We start from the raw sequence: 24,030 nt of genomic DNA, 5'->3' as shown, positions 1-24,030 counted from the left end.
GCACTGTTGGTTTGTGTTGGGATATGAAACACAAGAAAGATACTGATGCTGTACAAAGTTCTAAAAAGAACTCATCCTACAGGTACTTGAGGGAACACAAACTATTACTTGGGTCTTTATACACAGCTCCAGAGGTTCCCATTTCATTGCTAATGGTCTCCTATGAGGATAATACAAGCTGTGGGTGTAAAATTACTTATCTTAAAGAAGCAGGCTCAAAAAATTAATGAAAAATTTTCAAGAAGCAGCATAACGGCCAAAACAGACCTAAACGTACTGAAAAGCTGAATTTACCAACTAGAAGATGAGTCAATTTGTTCTATTTTGGAGTAATAAAAAGACAGTAGATGAAAACCTCTGAAATATAAACAAGAGGAAGATGGATTGTTTTCTTTGCATTATTTGAGGTCTTAAAAAAATGAGCACTTAAACAAATGATGAGTTTCATTGATTTTACCAAATTGAAAATCTCTGGAATATAAAGGCATAAAGTTATCAAAAAGCAGTGTGCAAAACTGGTGGAGGAAAACCAGAAAACAACAAGATGCATTAAAAAACTGTGATTAAAAACTAAAAACTTTTTCCACCAAATATTGCTAATTTCTGAGCTCTTAAAACTTTATTAATATGAACTTGTTTTCTTTGCATTATTTGAGGTCTGAAATGTCTCTTTTTTTGTTATTTCAGTCATTTCTCATTTACTGTAAATAAATGCTCTAAATGAGAATATTTTTATTTGTAATTTGTGAGAAATGTTGTCTGTAGTTTATAGAATAAAACAGCAATGTTCATTTTACTCAAACATAAACCTATAAATAGATAAATCAGAGAAACTAATTCAGAAACTGAAGTGCTCTCTTATTTCTTTCTCAAAACATCTCCAGAAGTTCACTCAGGGTAACTCAGAAGAAGCCCTGGTTCCCGGCAGCAGACACTCACCTCCATGTTGGGAGACCACATGGGCACGTCTGGTCTGTGGTGGTTCCAGGTCTCGTGCGGGTCTAGAACAGAGGCCTGGGCCGGGTATCCTCCACCGGGCATGGAGGGCATGCCGTGAGAGCCGGGATAACCCGACACCTGCGGAGGAGCAAATCTCAGGTCAAAACAAGATCCGACGCCAAGGAAAAGCCGGCACTGAACTCAGAAATACAGAAATAACAGCTGCTTTTCCCATTCCCACTTCCAGACGCAGCTTTATTTGGTTCAGAGATGTTGTTACAGATAAAACGTGGTACCAGATCAGGTCCCTCCCCCTCAATCCATCAATGGTATAAACGTTTCCTTGACCCTTGACCCTCCCTGAAGACTCCTTCAGTCTGGACTCCTCCTCTCCAGCCTGCCACTGTTTTAGCTCTTTTTTTTTTTTTTTGATCTTTGTTATGTTTTAGGTTTCTTTATTTTTCTTTATATATTTTTTATTTTTTACTTAACTTTTTAGTTTTCAAATGTTGGTTTGTTTTAGCGGGGGGTTTTTTTTTTCACTTTTTTTAGTTTCTTTTAGTTCTTTTAGTTACTTTTCTTTTATTATTTTTAGGTATTGATTATTTATATTTTACTCTTTTATGTGTTTTTTTTTTCATCTTTAGTTAATTTTTTTTTACCTATTATTTTAAGATTCCTACTCTTAAATTATTACTTTTACCTCATTTGTTTTATATCTTAATATTTTTAAAATTATATTTTTAAAAACTAATTCTTATGCCTTATTAAAATTGTTTTTTTATTTCACTTTTTTTTGTTTCTTTTAGTTCTTTTAGTTACTTTTCTTTTATTATTTTTAGGTATTGATTATTTATATTTTACTCTTTTATGTGTTTATTTTTTCATCTGTAGTTGAATTTTTATTAGTTCTATTACCTTTTTTTACCTATTATTTTATGATTCCTACTCTTAAATTATTACTTTTACCTCATTTGTTTTATATCTTAATATTTTTAAAAATATATATTTTTTAAATAATTCTTATGCCTTATTAAAATGCTGTTTTTTTATAACTTATTTTATTCTATCTACACAAAAATGAGCTGATTCAAAAGTACCCCTGCGCTCGCCAGGCTTCAGACTTTTCACACAGATTCCTTTTAAGGCTAAAAAAAAGTGAGCTGAGATTAAAGTGATAACGGCAGATTTTGGAGGGCGAGTATTATTATTGTTATTTTTTTTTGGCGGATGAATTCCGTCCTGAATGCCAGCAGCAGTCTTAAAAGAGAGCCTGCAGGAAATGGCTGCTGTCAGGCTGCTTTATGAGGCAGAGCAGTGCTGTGAAACAGCTTAACTCTAAAACTGAGCTCTCTCTCCTCCTCCGCTGACCTGGCAGAGCGAACGGCAGAGCGGGCACCAGCTTCTCACCCTCAGGACCGTGAAGGAGCTTTTAGTTTTAGGGGTTTTAAGCTTTAAGAGTCTATAAGAGTAAATCTATATTAAAGGCACGAGTCAACAAAAGCACCAGAGCCTGCCTGAGATAAAATGAGAACAATGAGACGTTTATCTTAAACTGTGAGGGATTTTAATTTAGTATTTGAATTTTGTCTAAAATGTATAATACTTTATAAGATTCACATTTGAATCATTTAGTTATTACCATATTTTTTGTACTATAAAGTGCACTTAAAATACTTTAATCTTCTCAAAAATTGACAGTGCTCCTTATGTATGAGCTCTACCAGTCAGGTATTTAAGGAGCAGTAAAGCCACTCTGCTGAAATACAGTGCTATAAAGCAGTTACCTGGTAATGGTTGTGCTGTCCTGCGTGCTGAGGGCTGGGGAAGTAGCCTTCACTGGATCGGGGACTCGGGTAACCTGGTCGACTGGGCTGCAGAAAACATAAGATTTTTAGATTTTCACATAAATAAATGACCTAAACTCACGAAAACTAGCGATGCCACGTCAGAGAATCTCTACCGAGGTGAATACGCACTTAAAGCAGCACTAGGTAGGATTTCCTTGATTTTTGATCTTTTTAAAGAAGTGAAATTACAGCTTGAATCTCACTGCAGCGCTGCATTGAGGTGTAATAGGAGGAATAGCGGTGCTCTCGTGTCTGTGCCGGAGCTCCTCTGAGCTCAAACCAGACTCTGTAAGTTTTCCGAGGCGGCCGCGACCAATGCTTGCGAGAACTGCGACCTGCTTTCCGACCTTTAGTTCTAACAGTTCTACAAGGACTGCTGGTTCATTCTTTACAAACTAACATACAGACACTCTGGCAGAAGCTGGAAAGAGACCGAATATGTCTGTAAAAGCCAGAAAACGAGAAAGAGAAACTAATCGGCCTGAAACATTTATTACACTCTACAACTGTAGGGGGAGCCCACGAGCACAAAATCTCAATCCTACCTAGTGGAGCTTTAAAGTGAGTCCAACTTGAATGGGTTCATATGACGCAACTGAAGCAATATGCATATAAAACAAAATCAGAGTTTATCTTTGCATTTTTAGTAAAATACATTATTCTCCTTTCCACTTTTAGCTCCCTATAGAGTTTAACAGTCATTTCACGATATAACAAGGGGAACAGAAAGTGGTCAGACTCTCCATAAACAATAAACGGCTCTGGTAATGGAGGAGATGCATTTTGGACTTGTGGTTTTCTTTCTCGTTCTCCGTAATTCCATTGGGTGTTGGTAGCCGCTGCTCCTGACTCCCAGTCAGCGACTGGGTCAGATATCAAGCATGGCAAATATTTTAGCCAGGTGTCTTTCAGTAGTTCACACTAATCGACTGTTAAGAGATCCTCAATTTCATCCTCAGAGTTTTTGTCGGCGACTAAAAAACTGGGCTAAAATGGTCTAGTGTGAATCTGGCATAAAGCTTACGAAAACTGTGTAACGTTATGTAAAATCTTGTAATATTTCTCTACCTACTTGTCCAGAAATGCATGTGTAAATGCAAGTTTGTCTTTTAGATGCATCTTAAAGTGTGAATTACACTTTCTGACTGCAGAGGGAGCTCAGGAGCAAAGGAAAATCAAATCTAGCATGAGCATTATTCTACTTTGTCATGACTTATAAAGAATAAAACTGATTTTTTTTGGAGATTGATGATTTTATGTGCTTTGTGGGAATTATACGAGGGCACTTAAAGTAAAGAAGAGGATGTTCTCGTCACAGAGTGAGCCTGTTACATAACACTGCTGAAGGTAAACACAGCTACGCGAGTCAGAACTTTGGCCGGAGACTGAGCAAAGTGAAACATAGCGTTCTGCTTAGCGAGAGCTGTTGAGGACACGTCTCAAATACTCCGATTTATTACCAGCAGCACCAGCAGCACCAGCATCAGCCGCAGCAGCGTCCAAAAACAAAGAATGTGTTTCATAACACGCAGCACGATCGATTGCAAACACTTGTCAGCCTGAGACCTCACATCTATTACAGACGTGCACAATCACCTGATCTGACCTTCATCAGGTTTAACCCCTTTACCATCTATATGGAAGAAATATGGCTGTTTAACCTCGGTGGTCGTGATTTAAAAGAAAAACAGAGGGTTTATATTGCATTAAAGAACAAATCTGCAGCTAAATCATTGGGACAATTGGCCTAGAATCAGCATTTACCAGCTAGAAGATATGTCAATTTGTTTTATTTAGGACTAATAAAAAGACAGAGGGACACTTAAAAATGATGAGTTTCTTTGATTTTACCAAATTAAAAACCTCTGGAATATAATCAAGAGGAAGATGGATGATCACAAACCATCAAACCACCAAACTGAACTGCTTGAATTTTTGCACCAGGAGTAAAGCAGCATAAAGTTATCCAAAAGCAGTGTGTAAGACTGGTGGAGGAGAACATGATGCCAAGATGCATGAAAAAAACTGTGATTTAAAACCAGGGTTTTTCCACCAAATATTAATTTCTGAACTTTAAATCTAAACTTTATAAATATATAAACTATAAAAAACAACTATAAAAAATATATAAATGTTTTAACCTCTTTACCATCTATTATATGGAAGAAATATGGCTGTTTAACCTCGGTGGTCTTGATCTCAAAAAAAAAAAAAAAGGAAAACAGAGGGTTTATATTGCATTAAAGAATAAATCTCCACTCTCCAGCTCTGATTATTATAAAAGCCTTTGGACGACCAACCAGTTCCACAGAACATAGAAGGAAACAACATTCATCATTTTAGGGAATTAGATGAGATAGACTGATGGAAAGAAACAAAGAAAAAAAAAAGAAAACACGCAGGAACATACTGTGCCAAAGCACACACTCCAATTTTTCCCTTCATCATTGAGATTAAGCCATTTATCAGTCAGAAAATCTTAAAAAAAGATTATTATTATTTATTTTTTTAGCAGGAAAGGTGATCCCCAACCACTGCAGCATGACTCTACTATATAAAACTACTACATTTTAAAAGCCTCCTTATTTCCTTATTCTCCCTAAAGTCCAGTTACGTGGTTTTTATTTACCAGAAACAGAATAGAAGCTGCTATTCAAGTTTCATCTGACCATTTTCCAACCTCTCCGTATCCTAGCGTTGAATTTCATAAACTGCATTGACTTTCCGAATTTCTTTGACTGCATTAACCTCATTTCTATTCTATTAATGACATTGTGTTAACTTCAAAATTGTAGGCTAGAAAAAGTAAGTGAATCCTCGACTATAACAACCTGCAACATTGACCTCTCATTGCATCTGGGTGCAGCAGTATTAGCATTAGCATTAGCGGCTAATCGACCAATAAAGGACCAACAAAGTACCAGCAAAGTACCAATAAGGTAGGTGTGAAAGCATCGTAAAATATAAGAAAATGAGTGAAATAACAACCATTACAAGCTGTTTTATCTCCTTTAAACATTCAGTTTGTATTAAAAAATGAATTATACGTACTTTAGGAGGAGCTTCGTCTGAACCACCAGAGTCCCAGGACACTGTGACCTGACGCCTCATCTCCATACGCAACCGCTCTTCCTGCTGAGCCTTCTCCTCCTCCAGGATAGTGCTGCAGAGGGAGAGAGATGAAAGAACTGTTTCAGCAAGAAAAAGCTATTTTAGTATCAGATGTGCCTGTAAAAAGAAGCGAGCATCTTGTTTCAGTTCCTGTATTACATAATCTTTAAACACATTAAGTTTCATGAACCTCCAAATATATCCGAATGAATAAAATCATATATTATTATATATAGATGTATTACACACACAGAGGGTCTATTTTCATATCCTTATCAGTGTCTCAGAAAATTAGAATATTACATTAAAGACCATTTGGTACTTTTGGCACAGTTGGCAGTGTGCCAAGTCCTGCTGGAAAATGAAATCCGCATCTCTATAAAAGTTAAAAGTTATCAGTAGCAGAGAGAAGCTGTAAGATATGAAGTGCTGTAAGATTTTGTGGGAAAACAAAACTGCACTGACTTTAGACTTGATAATAAAACACAGTGGATCAACACCAGCAGATGACAGACATGACTCTCCAAACCATCACTGATCATCAGTACATTTTACATTTCATTTAAATTAAATCAAGAGAGCAGAGTCTGGAGGAAGAGTGGAGAGACACACAGTCCAAACTGCTCGAGGTCTAGTGTGAAGTTTCCACCAACCAGTGATGGCGTATTATGCAATGTAACAGTGACCCCTTGTGTTTAATGGTGAACATATTCAACCATATCTACACAATACACAAATACACCTACCCAAACAAGACCTACACAGCCCCTTATAATAAGCAGACTCAGCTTTTAAATATATAGCTTTAAAAAAAATAAATAAATCAGATTTTGATTTAATTCTGCTGTATCAAAAATGGAGCATTACATTGTTACATTGTTATTACACACACACACACACACACAGAGACATACACAAACAGACAAGGACACGCACTCAAACACACACAAAGAAAAACACACAAACACACACACTTTCCTCTAAACACACATGAACCTCTTTCCATGTTGGAAAATGCAAAAATAAGCAGCAACAGATGAAGCTACACACTAGCATTTATCTCCTTCATTAAAGCTCTTAGCTAAACTCTTAGCTGAACATTACAATATTCTAATTTAAAAAGCATCAAAACTACCCTGAGATATTAAAATACATTAATGAAAATAGTCCAGTCTAAATCTAGTCTGCCAAGACTAATAAAACACACTACACTGTTATTACTATGTATTATTATTATTATATATATCTTCCTCTCAAAAATACAGGGAAATTTCAGCATTTAAATTAATTAAATTAATGATTAATCACAGAACAGTTGTTGTGTGACATTTTACAGTTTGCTTATTTAAGAAAAGATGCATATTTAAAAAGGAAATCAGTTATATAGCTATTTAGTACTTCTTTATTTTGAGCTAAAATGGTAATTTTTGATATCATAATTTCAATAGTTAAATAACTCCTGAAATTGGGCTCATGCAGGATCATCAGTATATCGTGTAAAGAAGTGAACCTGAGCTGGGTCTTGAGTTCAGTGAAGCGGGGTCTCTTGCTGGGGTCGTACGCCCAGCACTTGGTCATCAGGCTGTAGAGTGTGGGGGGGCAGTTGTGGGGCATGGCCAAACGCTCGCCGTTTTCTATTCGACCAATCACGTCGTTGTTCTTCACGCCCTGGAAGGGTTTAATGCCGTACATCAGGATCTCCCACATGCACACCCCTGAGAATAGAGAAAAATTTAAAATTAAATTTTAATTTAAGGCAAATGTGATTCACCCAGTATATCTAAATAGTGTTTAATGTAATTTACTACATTAGTAAAATAAAATAATAATAATAAGAGAGCACTTCAGTTTCTGAATCGGTTTCTCTGATTTTGCTATTTATAGGTTTATGTTTGAGTAAAATGAACATTGTTGTTTTATTCTATAAACTACAGAAAACATTTCTCCCAAATTACAAATTAAAATATTCTCATTTAGAGCATTTATTTACAGAAAATGAGAAATGGCATCATGTTCTCCTCCACCAGTCTTACACACTGCTTTTGGATAACTTTATGCTGCTTTTTCTCCTGGTGCAAAAATTCAAGCAGTTTGTTAAAATAAAATAAATCATCATATTTAAGTGGTATTTAATTTTTTTCCAGATCTGTATGTTTTAGACAAAGTGTCCTAAAAGTTCCTGAACTTACCAAACATCCACACATCACTGGCTGAGGTAAAGCGACGGAAGTTGATGGATTCTGGTGCCATCCATTTGATTGGAAGTTTCCCTTTGGAAGCTGTGACATAATAAAAAAGAATATAAATAAATAAATAAATACAAGACTGTAGTTGTACATAACTATAATTCGCCACCAGGTGGTGCTATATCCTAAGACCTGTTCCGAACCTTAAAAAATAGGTGCTTTTTAAGCTTTTTAAGACTTGTGATGGATCATATCGTTCATTACCTTTGTAATAAGAGCTGTCCTCCATGTACCTGGAGAGTCCAAAGTCCCCAAGTTTCACACAGTCAGCGGAAGACACCAAGACATTCCTGGCTGCAATGTCCCTGTAAAAAAAAAAAAAAACATACACACAGATACATAGATGTAAAATAACAAGTATAAGGCATTTGAAAATGAATGAATGCTGTTGGAAATAAAGCAGATTATTAATCGTAGTGTTCACATTCATTTACCTGTGCACAAATCTCTTGCTCTCCAGGTAGGCCAGGGCTGTGCTCAACTGGTAGGCAAACAGAATGAGTGTTGCCAGGTCCAGGTTATATTTTCTTACTTGTAAGAATGACCTCAACTAAGGGAATAAAAAAAAAACACACACACTTTATTGGTTAGCATACATGCCAGTACAGTTGGGCAGAATGTATATACTTCATTTATATATTATACAAAACTAAACACGGGAGAACTAGCAATGCCATAAAAGAGAATCTCTATAGAGGAGAATACGCACTTAAAGTGAGTCCAACATGAACATGAGTTCATATGAAGCCAAAACTGAGTAAAATCAGAGTTTATAAATATTTAATCAGTTTTATACTAAAATATTTACTTATGTCCTCAACACAGAACTATATTAATTTTTTTTTAGCACCACAGACATAATTTCTTATCATTTTTAAACTCTTAAAGTTTTAAGCTTTTAATCTTAATGCTCATCCTGTATCGCCAGGATCAGCTCGCCAACCAATCAGCTCACAGTAGCAGTAATTGCTACAGTACTTTACAGAGTAAAACCTGTGTTTTCTGTAGGTAAACTGTAAAATATACAGGCAAACTTTCTTTGCATTGTTAGGAAAATATATAAATTATTCTACTTTATTCAAGATAAATTAAAGATATACTCAGAACAAGTAGTTCGATATTATTTTTAATTTCACTTTAATTTCACTTGTTTAAGAGTTATTTACTGATATAACAGGGGAACAGTGGGAAAGTGGTCAGACTTTCTATAAATGGCTCTGGTAATGCAGGAGGTGTGTTTTAGACCCATGTTTTTCTCTTTCTTCGTTATTTCATTGTCTGTATGCAGCCACTGCTCCTGACTCGCAGTCGCCGACTGGGTCAGATATCTAGCATGCCAAATATTTGCCAGGCATCTGCAACTGGTTGGCGATCAGTTGGCGAGCGTCTTTTTTCCGTTGGACGGACGCAAAATATAAATAAAAAATGTATTTGTCCCACTTTATAATGAGTCTATAATAACTTCGCATTTAAACATTAACAATCCATATAATAACAGTGTAACTACTGGTGAAGTATATATTGGTACAGATTAAATACAGATATACAGGTTATATAACTACACATGTCGGCATCCGTTTTGACTTGTGTTTAATAAGGCATAGTGTGTGTGTGTGAGTGAGTGTGTGTGTGTGTGTGTGAATTCTCACAGGTAATACTGTGTGTAGAATAATAATATAATAGTGTTGTGTATGCATTTGGTATGTAATTAAAGTAATTAAGGTAAATAAGGTTTTTAATACTAAAAATCAATATTCAGATTTTATTATGGGAAGCTGGACAGTTGATATATTTTAATGTGTAATAAAACTTTATACAATGTGTACTTTACCAGTAGTTACACTGTTATTACATGGTAATAAGATTAATAATAAGCTATTATAGACACTATACAGTGGGACCAATATATATATTTTTTTCTTGCTTATTTTCCCCACCAATCACTGAGCTCCCACATCACTTGACGCTTGTGAATAATTGTGCTTTTTTTGGCCCTGTCTCACCTCGCCTAGCGTGCAGAGCTCCATGATGATCCACACCGGGTTCTCTGTGATGACCCCAATGAGCTTCACAATATGAGGATGGTCAAACTGCCGCATCGTCACTGTGAGAGAGGTAAGAAAAGAGTTAAAACTCACATTAATTTCCATGTATCTAATCTAAGATATCATTTTTGGGAGGTTTATTTGTGCAATAAACGAAAGGTCAAAGATATACACACAGTCTAAAATATACACACACACTCTTAGATTATTAATTCAGTGGTGCTAAAAGTCCCTAAAGATCTAAACTTGCCGTGACCAAGACCTTTTAACTTCCTGTTAGTGGTCATGAATGACTACTGGCAGTAACTTCTTTGTGCCCACGTACCTTTAGGCTAATTTAACAGCACTCACTCAGTGTTTTAACCAACACATGGTACAGTGGGAAAGTCCGAGAAGCTCAGCGCAGATCTGAGAAGGATGCTTACAGATTTGCTGAAATGCTGAAATCACTATTACACTATTACAAACTGAACAGCAGGCAAGACTTTCATTGTTTGTTTGTTTTTGCTTTTACCAGACATGGATATACTTTAGAGTAGTCTGAGGTGAAATGAATTTTAATGGGAGCCATGATGCTCCTGAATGCATCCCATCCAGGAGGAAAAAGAAAAACACTGCCCTGCTTTAGTAGTAAAGGTGAAGCATTCAACCCAAAGCACTCTGCACCAGCTGTTAAGCATGGTGATGGAAGCATTTTAATGTTTTTTCTTTTTTTTCTTTTTTTTTTTTTTGCTGTGAGGCATTCATATAGACATTACATAATATATGGAACCATCAGCTAGACATTGGATTTCCCCTTTTAAGCATGACACAGACACAAACAGTCATCAAACACTCAATACACCCAGCACCCCGTACTCACAAGCTTCCTGCAGGAACTTCTCCCGCACGCTGTCTGAGGTGCAGTTCTTGCATGTTTTAATGGCCACAGATAGAGCTGGATTCTCCTGCAAATCAGACAGCAGCAGTTAATTTTACATTTCATTTGTAAATGAAGGGAGCAGAGTCTGGAGGAAGAGTGGAGAGACACACAGTCCAAACTGCTCGAGGTCTAGTGTGAAGTTTCCACCAATCAGTGATGGTTTGGAGAGACATGTCTGTCATCTGCTGGTGTTGATCCACTGTGTTTTATTATCAAGTCTAAAGTCAGTGGAGTTTTGTTTTCCCACAAAATCTTACAGCACTTCATATCTTACAGCTTCCCTCTGCTACTGACAACGTTTATGGAGATGCGGATTTCATTTTCCAGCAGGACTTGGCACACTGCTCACAGTACTGCCAAAAGTACCAATTGGTCTTTTAATAATATAATATTCTCATTTTTGAGACACTGATTGTTGGGTTTTCATTGGCTGTAAGCTTCATAATCATCAACAATTAAAGAAATAAATGCTTAAAATTGATTTATCTGTGTGTAATACATTTATATAATATTTGATTTTCACATTTTGCACTGAATTACTGTGATAAAGTAACTTTTCCATGATATTCTATTTTTTTTTGCTAACATACTGAGATAATTTAGGATGAGTAAGTCAATACTAAGCCAGTTTAAACCCCCCCTAACCTCAACATTAATAGTGATGTAGTGATGTGATGGAAGGCTCCTATATATATATATATATCTTAATGAAAATACATTTACAAATGTTAAACAACCCAAAAGATGCAGTCATCTCCCAACACCACAGGGGAAAGATCTATATTCAGGTTTATATTCATATTCTCAATCTTTGGAATTCTGAAATTTAGTTCTTTACCTCAAACTATGGCTGGAATTCTCCACTACACTACAAGTTAGGAGCTGTGAGAAACAGTAATTCACAAATCTGGAAGAGGATCTTAATACACTTAGATGCTTAAGTTTCAGTTTAAAAGGTTTTTTGTTCCCATCTGCTGTAAAAATGCTGAATACTGATATAGACTGCAACAGTACACTAATATAAGTATTGTAGCACCACTCCGGATGTTCCGACTAAAAATGTTAACTTGGCTCACTTGCTTTTGGCGGCGTACATTTCCTCAACATTATTATGAGGATAATTATGGGTTGAAATCTTCTTTAAATACCATTCAGAAAAATGAAGCGGTTTAGTGAAATCCAAGCGCAGTGACTTGAAATGTTTTGGTCAGTGTGTTCTGATGGGAATGTGTTTGGGCCTTGGTGAGGGTTCTGAGGGGGCGTGTACTTACTGGGCTGGAGTAGACGCCTTGATGGACGTCTCCGAACTGACCCTCTCCGATGCAGCGGCCCAGCTCGATCCTCTCCCTCTGGATCTCATAATCCCTGGCTGAACACAGACACAGCAAAACAGAGCAATACTCTTCTGTTTAACACTTCGGCAGATTAACACAGATTAATGTAAACGCACCTTCCAAAAAAATCATTATTCACAATAACCAAACCAACAGAGGACTCAGTCAGGGCTGCTGCATTTATATAAGAATTACTGGGCTGATATTGATATGCTGATATACTATATAAACAAAAATATTGGGTCAAAATTTGGACAAAACTAGCATTTATCCTGCTTTTCTTTAGTTTGTTGCTAAACACTGGGAAGACTTTCTACTAGACTTTTGGAGCAGATTTTGATGTGAGGATCAGATATTTCATTAAATAATTCAGCGATATGAGTGTTAGTGAGGTCAGGATGCTGAATAATCAATCATCTCATCCTTTGTCATAAAATTCCCCATTTGATATTTCTTTCTGATTATTGGACCAGATCTTAGAGGCATTTAGAGGCTGAAAAGATCATTTTATATCTTTCCAATTCTGATATCACTGTAAATCCCTAGATTCAATTATATTACGATAAATTAAAGCATATGCAAACTGTTTTTTCCATAAGAACATTTATTACCTTTATTGTTTTTTAACGTTTCAAGTTGTTACTTTTCCATTACATTTACAAGTTCTGAACTTTATAAAAAATAGAAAAAAACAACAACAACAAAAAAATCAAATCTGGTTAAAACAATGTCAAACTATTCGGCAAAAAAAAAAAAAAAAAATTGGAGATACAAGGTTTTTGCTTGAGCAGCAACAGCAAAAACATACACAAGACCCAAGAGCATGCTGGGGGACCATTTAACAGTATTGGTTTCAGTGCAGGTTTTTAGCATTAAGCTAAATACTAAATGCTTAATGCTAAATGACCAGCATCAATCAAACACTTACATCACACACTTAATTTCATTCAGGCTATCGCTTATATATAAATATATGAACCTAGATCAGCCATAACACACCACAGGCAAGCAGCACAACCACAAGAACAAAAAGAGAGAGAAAGAAAAAGCGATAGAAAACACAGAGTAACACACAGAAAGAAAGAAAATAGAGACAGTAGAAAAGGTGAGAAGAAAGGTTACCTTGGTCTAATCCATAGCACTCGGCTGGGTGATTATATGAGGGAGAAAAGCGAGAGAGCTGGATTTTAGAACCGATCAGAATTAGACACAGACAGCATGAAGGAGACAGAATAAAAAGAGGAGGACGGGGGGGGGGGGGGGGGGCACTCAGGAGACCCAGTTAACTGATGGAGCTGAAGCTGAAAGTAGCCCTCGCTCCACATTGGCTACGGAAGAAAAATGAAGAGAGCACTCCAGTTTCTGAATCAGTTTCTCTGATTTTCCTATTTATAGGTTTATTATGTTTGAGTAAAATGAACATTGTTGTTTTATTCTATACATTTCTGAAATAACAAAAAAAAAGATGCAGAGCTTTCAAGACCTCAAATAATGCAAAGAAAACAAGTTCATATAAATAAAGTAGTTTTAAGAGTTCAGAAATCAATATTCCATGGAATAACCCTGATTGTTTTTAATCACAGTTTTCATGCATCTTGTTTTTTTTTCTGATTTTCCTCCACCAGTTTTTCACACTACTTTTGGATAACTTTATGCTACTCACTCCTGGTGCAAAAGCTGAATTCAAGAAGTTCAATTTGCTGATTTGATGGCTTTTAAATCATCCATCATTCTCTTTATTATATTTCAGAGGTTTTCAGTTTTTAAGTGGTCTCTTATTTTTCTTTAAGTGGTTCTTATAATACTGAAAGAAACTGGTTCAAGAAGCAGAGTTATTTTTGTGGAAAAGCGCTCAGAGTCTTAAAACCTAAACAGTTTTGGAGTGTGTGTGTGTGTGTGTGTGTGTGTGTGTGTGTGTGTGTGTGTGTGTGACCACTAGAGCCACAAATTCCTTAACTGTTAGAATGACTGTTACTTTTAACAAACATATTCAACTAAAAAAAAATCTAACTCCCCCTCCAAAACACACACACACACACACACACACACACACACACACACACACGGTCAGTCAGCAGGGCTGCACGCTGTGTCCTGTGATGCGCCTGCAGCTCTATTCTCTGCACAGTGTCTTTGTGTCTCTTCAGACACACATTTTCCCCTCTAACACCCAACTGCTCACTCCAACTTCCTGTTACCCAGCACTGAGATACACAACCAGTATTTTACACTGTTTCAGATACACTGACTGTCCAAAAAAAAAAAGTCACACACTCTAATATTTGGTTAAATCGCCTTTAGCTTTGATTGCGGCTTTACGCATTCACTGTGGAATTGTTTTAATAAGCTTCTGCAACGTCACAAGATTTATTTATTTCAATCCAGTGTTTTTATTCATACATTTTTCACCAAGATCTTACAGCAGCATTGATGATGGTAGAGTCTGACCACTGCACAAAGCAGCTCTTCTCCATCCAGCACATCCCAAAGATTCTCAACGAGGTTAAGATCTGGACACTGTGGTGAACTTTCTCTCAATCCATGTGTGAAAATGATGAAAATCTCATGCTCCCTGAACCCTGAACTCTTTCACAATTCCAGCACCATCAATCCTGACATTGTTCATCTTGGAATATAAAGAAAAATCGATTGATCCATTGATGGAATAACCTGGTCTATATTCAGGATATTCAGGTAGAGTCAGCTGACCTCATTCTTTCAGCACATACTGTTGCTGAACCTAAACCTGCAGACCAACTGCAGCATCAACCAACCAACCAACACATCATTTACTTACTTACATCCAGATGGAGACTTTTTTTTTGGGTCCAGGCAGTGTATTTAACACAAAGATAAAATATAACCCAATAACTAAAACGGGGAAATACGGCCTTTCCAATTCTGATATCACTGTGCATCCCTAGATTCAATTATATAATGATTAATAAAAGAATACATGCAACTATTTTAACATAAAAATATTCATTGATCTTAAAAAAACAAAATTGCATAACTTTATAAAACTTAAAAATGAAGATATTACAATAATCAAAAACGTAAAAATAAATCCCTCTACCAACAGCCAACTGACTCAAACACATTCACGAAAATAAAAGCTAAAATTCAGTTTAAATCAAATTTTTGGTTATAACTATAGTCAGCTATTGTCACGTCTGCCAAGTCTCTGTTTATGTCCTCTGCCTCCTCCACGGAGCCTGGGAGCGCTCCGGCGCTAAAAGACTACAATCCCCAGAACCTTATGGACTACAAACGCGATGACGTCACGGCACACATGCCGCTGCCCTTTGTTCTCTTCCGCGTATTGCCTTTTCGTGCATACAAAGCGTTACTCTGTGTTTATTCCTGATCTCCTGTGTTTTTTGACCTTGCTCTCGTTTTTTGACTACCCCTTTTTGGATTTGCCTATGATATTGCTGTTACTGGTTTCTGAACTCTGCCCTGGACTTTATACTTCTCTTTTGTCTCACCTCTGATACTGTTGCTGCCTGGATTCGACCCTGGACTGTTTGGTATGTGCTTAGCTTGTCGATATACTGTTTGGTTTAGCTCATTGTATATAGTTGTTGTAAATAAATCTTGTACAGTACCACGTCTGCGTTTGTCTCTGATCTGCCTGGCTTGCCTGACAGCTATAAGTCAAAATACCTGCATTTATAGCCATATCACTGCTTCTACTACTAATAACATGATTTATTATTGTTTTGGTGAATTTTTACTTTCTGGAGCTGGATTACCCACCTCTGTGTGTAGGAATCTATAGGTTTAAATAGGATCTCCGGTGGATTTGGTGTTTTACAGAGACTCTAAGACTAAGAACTGCACTAAGCAGGGCTTTATTACACATGTTGTAGAGTAACATATGACATTGAAAAGATTAATGTAATGACATTAATGTAAAAATGTGTTTATTATTAAAACGTTTCTAACTGTTGTCCGTCTTGTTGCCTCGCAGTGTATGAATATTCATGAGCAAGAGCTGAAATCCTATAATTTTTACCTCTCACTCTTCCTCTGGACTAAAGCAGTGTTATACCAGATCACCGGAGCACTTGACGAAAACGATGAAATGAGAATTTTAACTGTTTTTCCTAGCTTTTCAAACTTGAATTAAAATGGGGTCAATCTGACCTAGAACAGAACAGGAGGGTTAAATGTATTTATTATTTTTTACTTTCAGGTCCCAAACCACCAGTTGAGATTTGCTGCTTTAAGTCATTCTAGCATAAACAAGTGTGTGATTTTCATTTACTACCAGATTCCTGAGCGTGTGAACGCTGAGCAAGGACTTCGGTATTTGAGAGTCGGATATTTTAATGTTCTCTGGGCACCGCATGCACAAACCAAACAAGCCGGGCTGAGAACGAAAGGAAAAAAGAAAAAAGGAAAGAAAAAGGGTTGGGATTGGACTGGTAGAGCCACGTTCACTAGAGATTTGGAGCGAGAGAGAAACATCTGGGTCCCAGGAGAGTCTGGCCAGCTGACAGCAAGAAACACACACAAATACACTCACACACACTTTCATCATGGATAGACTGAAGGTAAAACGTGAGGTACTCACTGGAGGGCATGGTGTAGGTATCCTCCTCATCTATGATCTCTGCATAGTCGTCCGTTTCTGTGGGGAGATAACAGTCAGGGGTCAGAACGAGCTACGAGCTACGTCCAGCGCAAAAACCCAGTAACAGCCCATGTGCTCCTTCACTGCAGAGACTTCACCCAAAAAAAATACACTAAAATAAACGTGTGAGTCAGTCTGGAAAACTCCCACGCGCCTGGACACGTGGACACGCAGCTACAACACTACAACACTAAACGCTAAACACACACACAGACACTAACTAGCTAGTTTCTCTCTCTCTCTCTCTTCCACCCTCTCCACACACTCCTCCACTCTCCTCTCCTCTCCTCACACACTCCAGCTTGGTGTGTATCTGTCTGCACAATCAGCCAATCAGAGAGCAGAGTGAAGGAGGAGAAAAGGAAGGAAGTGACTCCTCTCTTCCTCTTTCTCTCTCTCTCTTTCTCTCTCTCCCTCACTCACTCCTGCAAAGAGCGGTCACTAAGTTTTTGTTTTTTTTTTCTCAGAAGAAGGGAGGCCAAGCCTGCCTCTCTTTAAAGAGGAATGCATGTAGAGAGAGAGAGAGAGAGAGAGAGAGAAAGAGAGAGAGAGAGAAAGTGACAGAGCAAGAATGAGAAAAAGACAGCTGTATAGAGACACAGAGAGAGAGAGAGAGAGAGAGAGAGAGAGACAGACAGCGTATAGGGAGAGAAAAAGAGAGTGAGAGTGTGAGAGAGATAGAGAGAGAGAGAGAGAGTTAGAGAGAGACAGCTACATAGAGCAAGAATGAGAGAAAGACAGCTGTATAGAGACACAGAGAGAGAGAGAGAGAGAGAGAGAGAGACAGACAGACAGCGTACAGGGAGAGAAAAAGAGAGTGAGAGTGTGAGAGAGATAGAGAGAGAGTTAGAGAGAGACAGCTACATAGAGCAAGAATGAGAGAAAGACAGCTGTATAGAGACACAGAGAGAGAGAGAGAGAGAGAGAGAGACAGACAGACAGCGTACAGGGAGAGAAAAAGAGAGTGAGAGTGTGAGAGAGATAGAGAGAGAGAGTTAGAGAGAGACAGCTACATAGAGCAAGAATGAGAGAAAGACAGCTGTATAGAGACAAAGAGAGAGACGGGAGAGAGAGACAGACAGCTTACAGGGAGAGAAAAAGAGAGTGAGAGTGTGAGAGAGATAGCGAGACAGAGAGAGAGAGTTACAGAGAGACAGCTACATAGAGCAAGAATGAGAGAAAGACAGCTGTATAGAGACACAGAGAGAGAGAGAGAGAGAGAGAGAGAGAGAGAGAGAGAGAGAGAGAGACAGACAGCGTACAGGGAGAGAAAAAGAGAGTGAGAGTGTGAGAGAGACAGAGAGAGACAGTGACAGCTACATAGAGCAAGAATGAGAGAAAGACAGCTGTATAGAGACAAAGAGAGAGACAGACAGCATACAAAGAGGAAAAAAGAGAGAGAGGCAGAGATAGCGAGAAAGAGAAAGCTCCATAGACCATGTTCAAATTACCAATTTGAAGTGATTCAAATCAGATTTTTTTGCTCTATGTGTCTCAGATCTGATTTTTTTCATGGCTGTGTGAACGTGCCAAATGAGATTTTTTATTTATTCTTTTTTAAATCAGATTTGAGTCACTTTCATATGTGGTCCTTTTAGTTTTAAGGCATTAACATTAGCATTAAAAAGTTTTACTATTCGTTCGTGCTCAACGGTAGACTTATCATGACTGGAGATTTCCAGTACCTACTCTATGGGATGTAAACTGTGTTTTTTTATCAATTTTTTCTTGTGCGGTTTTAAAGTTCTAAATGTCTCGTGTTAAATGTCTCTGGATTCTCTCTGGATTCTACCAATAGAGTGTGGAGCTACTTTGAGCTGAATAACGATGGAAAAAGTGATTTTTCTGCAGGCGAAACAAAATATGCCCCATATCACCCATTCTAAAAGCCTGTTTGGGCAAAAAGGTACAAAATAATGGATCTCAGAAAGCTGCAGGAGAGTGGAGGAGAGCTATTTAACAAAGATGAGAACTTTTTATCACGTTTTAATAAAGTCCATTTCACACCGGAGTTCTCCTTTAACTCACAAAACACACACAAACCCCCCCCCCACCCCCCCACCCCCCCCATCAGCAGGGTCTGAACTCACAGCCCCCGTGTGTGTTAGTGACAGACAACAGTGTGCAAACAGGTGAGAACAGATTAAAGCCACACTTTACCATCCCCACTAACATCTTCTGCAGGTCCGAGGAGAGCATGCAAAGAGAGGAAGAGAGAGAGAGAGAGAGAGAGAGAGAGAGAGGAAAAGAGAGAACCGTTAACACAGTTGATAGAACCACACAGTACACACAGAACACTCGGTATAGTGAATATAGTGACATATACTGCAACTGCCATGAACCTTGCCCTTTAAAATAAATATAGCGCGTACATATGTGCAGTGTTTTCAATGGGATGTGCAGCACAGATGTACATGTAGTAAAATAAAGGAGTAGTGCAGTTGTGAGCAGTGAACGATGCACAGACTGCGCTCTTAGTGTGTAAACAGCATGGAGCAGCAGAGACCGCATTTGTATTATCTGGCTAATATATCAAATTAAACTGTGCCTTATCAGCAGTTTAGCTCAAATAAAAGAAGTATATTTGATATCTGGGTCGGATTGAGACCAGATCACGTTCATTTGGGACCGGACCGAGATTAAAAGAGAGAAACGTTCTCACAGTTGATAGAACCACACAGTCCACAGAACACCCAGTATAGTGAGTATAGTGACATATGCTAAAACTGCCATTAATCTCGCAATTTAAAGTAAATATAGTGACTATATCTGTTTTTTTTATGGTTAATGCAGCAGAGCTGCAGTGAACACTGCACATACCATGCTCAGTGTGTAAACAGCATGGAGCAGCAGAGACCGCATTTGTTCTTAGCTGTCTAATATATCAGATTAAACTGCACCTTATCAGCAGTTTAGCTCAAATAAAAGAAGTATATTTTATAGCTGGGTCAGAAGAGAACTGTTAACACAGTACACACAGAACACCCGGTACATAGAGTATAGTGGCACATGCAGCAACTGCCATTAATCTTATGATTTATTAATAAATAACTCATTAGTAAATCCTTCAGGTTTAAGGTTAGAGGTGGTCCGGCATTATTGCTCTTGGCTGTTAAATATTGTATATTTTTAGTTATGCATTTCAACACAGAGAGAGGGTCTGGTCTCCAAACATTCAAGCTTCCTTTAAGTCATAAATCACACATAAATAGGGGGTTAAGTTTTTGTTCAATATTAACTCATATCAATCACACACAAATGCATAGTTTTGTTCTCTTGATGCTATCTGTCTCTCTCTTTGTCTCTACACAGCTGTCTTTCTCTCATTCTTGCTCTAAGTAGCTCTCTCTCTTTTTTATCTCCCTGCAGTCTGTCTCTCTCTCTTTGTCTCTACACAGCTGTCTTTCTCTCATTCTTGCTCTATGTAACTGTCCCTGTCTCCCTCTCTCTCTATCTCCCTGTATGCTGTCTGTCTCTCTCTTTGTCTCTACACAGCTGTCTTTCTCTCATTCTTGATCTATGTAGCTCTATCTCTCCCTCTCTCTCTCTTTTATATCCATGTATGCTGTCTCTCTCTCTCTTTGTCTCTACACAGCTGTCTTTCTCTCGTTCTTGATCTACGTAGCTCTATCTCTCCCTCTCTCTCTCTTTTATATCCCTGTATGCTGTCTCTCTCTCTCTCTCTCTCTTTGTCTCTAAGCAGCTGTCTTTCTCTCATTCTTGCTCTATGTAACTGTCCCTGTCTATCTCTATCTCCCTGTATGCTGTCTGTCTCTCTCTTTGTCTCTACACAGCTGTCTCTCTCTTATACTTGCTATGTAGCTCTCTCTCTCTCTCTCTCTCTCTCTCTCTCTCTCCCTTTCTCAATCCTCAGATCATTGTGGCAGAGCCTTTGTTGATTGGACCAAAATTGGGTAAATATGTAACAAGCACCTGTTGTAACACCTGGTGTAACACCTGGTGTAACAAGTGTGAATAAGGCCAGTGATTGGTCAGATGTTCTTCTTCAATACAGGATTGTCACTATTATCAGGACTAACATACAATAAACACACTGTGCAGCTTTCAGAATCAGAACTCCACGACCGGCAGCAGGAACTGAAATAAACTGGAGATTTTTTAGCACATGGAGATTTCTGCAGGTCGTTAAGCAGCTCAGGGTGGATCCGGCTCAAGCGGCTGCTGGAGGAATGCATGAGGGTTGATTGAATTTGGACCTGGAGACAGTCCTGCTGCCTCTGCCAGCACTGTTCCTCTCTCAGTTCACACACCTGCCATGTGTTAACCAAGCAAATCCTTAAGCTTCAATAATCCAAGATGTGATATTCCAAGTTAGCCCATTTTTTTACACTTTCCTGGAGCAGTGCAGCAGTGCTGAGTGAGAGAGAGAGAGAGAGAGAGAGAGAGAGAGAGAGGACTCTAATGGAGTTTTTAAAGCCTGGCAGTAGTAAAAGAGTGTGGGCATGTAAACACTCTTCAGAGACCAAACCTGATTACTGTCAAGCAAATTTAACACTGTTTATGTTTAGAGACGTTCAAACAGCAGAGAAACTGTGATCTAAAGGGTGGAATCTCAGGAGAAATACATACTATACAGGGATTTACTGTATTTTAAATACAGTGTGTTTTGTAGTTTGTTAAAACTTACGTGCAACGTTTAAAAGAAATATATATTTTGCCCTAAAACTATCGAGACAAAATAAGAATTTGTATAATGTGGAAATATACATGCAGCATTTAAATGATGCTTGTTTATTTTGTGTTTTTGTCCCAGAATTGAGTCAAAATGAGTCAAAAACTTAAAAAAATAACCATTCTATTAAATTCATTGAACTCATTTGTCTCAGTAGGTTGTTCAATTAAAAGGCTATAGCGTTATTTTTATATATTGTTATATATAGGTGTAGTAAAGGGTTAAAAATAAGCACCACAGGTCATTTTTCGTCCTGGTACCAGTCAGAATCTTAAAGTAGACACTTCAAGGATTAAGATCTTAAAAAAATCTCAGGATGTTTTTTATGTCCAGTGCACAGGATTTTAGTATAATGTAAAAACATAAAAAATATATTTTGGCCCTAAAAACAATTGAGACAAAATAAGAATTTGTATTTTGTGGAAATATACATGCAGCATTAAAATGTTCTGCCTATTTATTTTGTGTTTTTGTCCCAGAGTTGAGTCAAAATGTGTCAAAAACTAAAAAAAAAAAAAAAAAAAAAAAAAAATATTGAATTCTATTGTAAGAGTTGTGGAGAAAAGTGTCTCATTTGTCTCAGTAGGTTGTTCAATTAAAAGGCTATAGCTTTATTTTTATATATTATATATATATATATGTATTAACGGGTTAAAAATGGTATCAGTCAGAATCTTAAAGTAGACATTTCAAGGATTAGGAAGTATCTCAAGAAACAATCAAGGCAAAATAAGCATTTGTATAATGTGAAAATATACATGCGACTTTTTTTTTTAACATTTTATGCCAATTTTTAATATTTTTGTCTCAAAATTGAGTCAAAATGTGTCAAATGTAAACTTCATGATCTTTGAGCAACATGCGCTGCCATTCTTTAACAGGACAATGCAAAGCCACATGAGGTATGATGTATAATCCAAAAAAATTCATCGCCCAAAGAACCCTTTGTTGTAGCACCTTTATTTTTGGAAGTGCAGTTAAGCTTTAATGGACCAAGAACATCAAAAAAATGCTGCTTTTGCACTAAAAACTAAAGCAGTTACATCAGAACCGAGTTGGTTAGCGTGAGGCTCTTTAAGTGAAGTGTTGACGTGGCCTCTAGACCTCCAGCCGTCTGGCTCCAGCCACCTTGCAGAAGCCTCTCCAGCTGATTTGTGGCAGCAGCAGCGGCAGCGGCAGCAGCAGCAGCGGCAGCAGCCACTGCAATCAGCAGGCTGGGGTTACTCTAGGGCAAATGAGGTTAACTCAATCTCTGCAGCACTGCCAAACTTTCTCCAGGCCCAATCCACTTTAGCAGCAGCACAAACGCAGTAGCGGCAGCAGCCTGGGAGTCAGAAAAAGAGGACGGCTGTTCTTTCCAAGGATGGAAAAAGGTATTTTAAAAGTGCTTTAAAAAAAAAAAAGCTTCCAAAAGCTTTATAAACAATTTACATCTCCATTCCAAACCCATCATATAAACAGTCTGAATGGAGATCTGAGCCAGCGAACAGCTCGTCCTCAGCCGAGGAACTGCTGATGTCTTTAAAGAAGTTCGTCAAGCTCGGCATAATTTATTACCGTATTTTTTGCACTATAAGGCGCACAAAAAATCCTTGTATTTTCCTAAAAATCCACAGCGCATCATATAATCCAGTGTTTCTTATGTATAAACTCTACCAGGAGCAGTAAAGCCACTCCACTGAAGTACAGAGTTTTAGTTTAGTTCTCCAGCACCGAGACTGGAGCAGTATTAGCATTAGCCGCTAACCGAACCGCTAACTAATATTTCCCTGGTTTACCGGAACACTCAGGCTTCTTCAGTCTAGTGCTGTCGGTTGGTGTTTACAAGCTGTAACCGCAGTTAGCAGTTAGCGGTTAGGGGTTAGCTGATAATGCTAATGCTGCTGCACCCAGCCAAGTGTAAATCTGGAAATATAAGTTCTAAATAAACAGAAACCCTATACTCACGCAAATAAACAGGAGAAGCATTTTTTTTTTTTTTTTAGAATTACAGTTTTGTTTACTTAACTTAGCTTTACTTTAGTTACTCCCCACCACCACCAGTCAGCGGTGAGAACTGCTGAATAAGAAGGAAAAAAATGGCGACACCCCTGTTTCTTACTAGTGTTGCATATTGTGCGCCATAATTTCTAATAAAATCAGCTCGAGGTTAGTAACCACAACCAGAATTCATATATTAGATGGATTATAAGGTGCACTGTCGATTTTACAGAAAATGTAAGGATTTTAAGTGCACTTTATAGTACAAAAA

At 37.7% G+C, this 24,030-nt stretch overlaps 2 protein-coding genes across 16 annotated transcripts in view; one reads left to right on the top strand and one right to left on the bottom strand.

Annotated features, from left to right (window-relative positions):
- Nucleotides 1-24,030, bottom strand: part of ptk2aa (protein tyrosine kinase 2aa) — a 139,526-nt gene that overhangs the window by 18,129 nt on the left and 97,367 nt on the right. For 8 of the 15 annotated variants that reach the window (XM_049475709.1, XM_049475710.1, XM_049475705.1 and 5 more), the window contains 13 exons: nucleotides 19,247-19,264; nucleotides 17,027-17,083; nucleotides 13,570-13,593; nucleotides 12,385-12,482; nucleotides 11,054-11,138; nucleotides 10,150-10,250; nucleotides 8,581-8,696; nucleotides 8,351-8,451; nucleotides 8,090-8,179; nucleotides 7,411-7,615; nucleotides 5,841-5,952; nucleotides 2,727-2,813; nucleotides 940-1,077 (listed from right to left, as the gene is read on the bottom strand). In XM_049475709.1, coding sequence (XP_049331666.1) covers nucleotides 940-1,077; nucleotides 2,727-2,813; nucleotides 5,841-5,952; nucleotides 7,411-7,615; nucleotides 8,090-8,179; nucleotides 8,351-8,451; nucleotides 8,581-8,696; nucleotides 10,150-10,250; nucleotides 11,054-11,138; nucleotides 12,385-12,482; nucleotides 13,570-13,593; nucleotides 17,027-17,083; nucleotides 19,247-19,264 — 1,232 coding nt within the window. Of the gene's footprint in view, nucleotides 1-939; nucleotides 1,078-2,726; nucleotides 2,814-5,840; nucleotides 5,953-7,410; nucleotides 7,616-8,089; nucleotides 8,180-8,350; nucleotides 8,452-8,580; nucleotides 8,697-10,149; nucleotides 10,251-11,053; nucleotides 11,139-12,384; nucleotides 12,483-13,569; nucleotides 13,594-17,026; nucleotides 17,086-19,246; nucleotides 19,265-24,030 lie in introns of those variants that run through there. The other 7 variants (XM_022668529.2, XM_022668536.2, XM_049475702.1 and 4 more) reach the window with 4 other exon arrangements.
- The window catches only part of rplp1 (ribosomal protein, large, P1), a 106,728-nt gene that overhangs the window by 23,286 nt on the left and 59,412 nt on the right, over nucleotides 1-24,030 (top strand). The gene's annotated exons all lie outside the window — the stretch shown is intronic.

The sequence above is a fragment of the Astyanax mexicanus genome, chromosome 3, assembly GCF_023375975.1.
Source record: "Astyanax mexicanus isolate ESR-SI-001 chromosome 3, AstMex3_surface, whole genome shotgun sequence".
Lineage (NCBI taxonomy): Eukaryota > Metazoa > Chordata > Actinopteri > Characiformes > Acestrorhamphidae > Astyanax > Astyanax mexicanus.
This window is presented reverse-complemented; position numbering and strand designations above follow the sequence as displayed.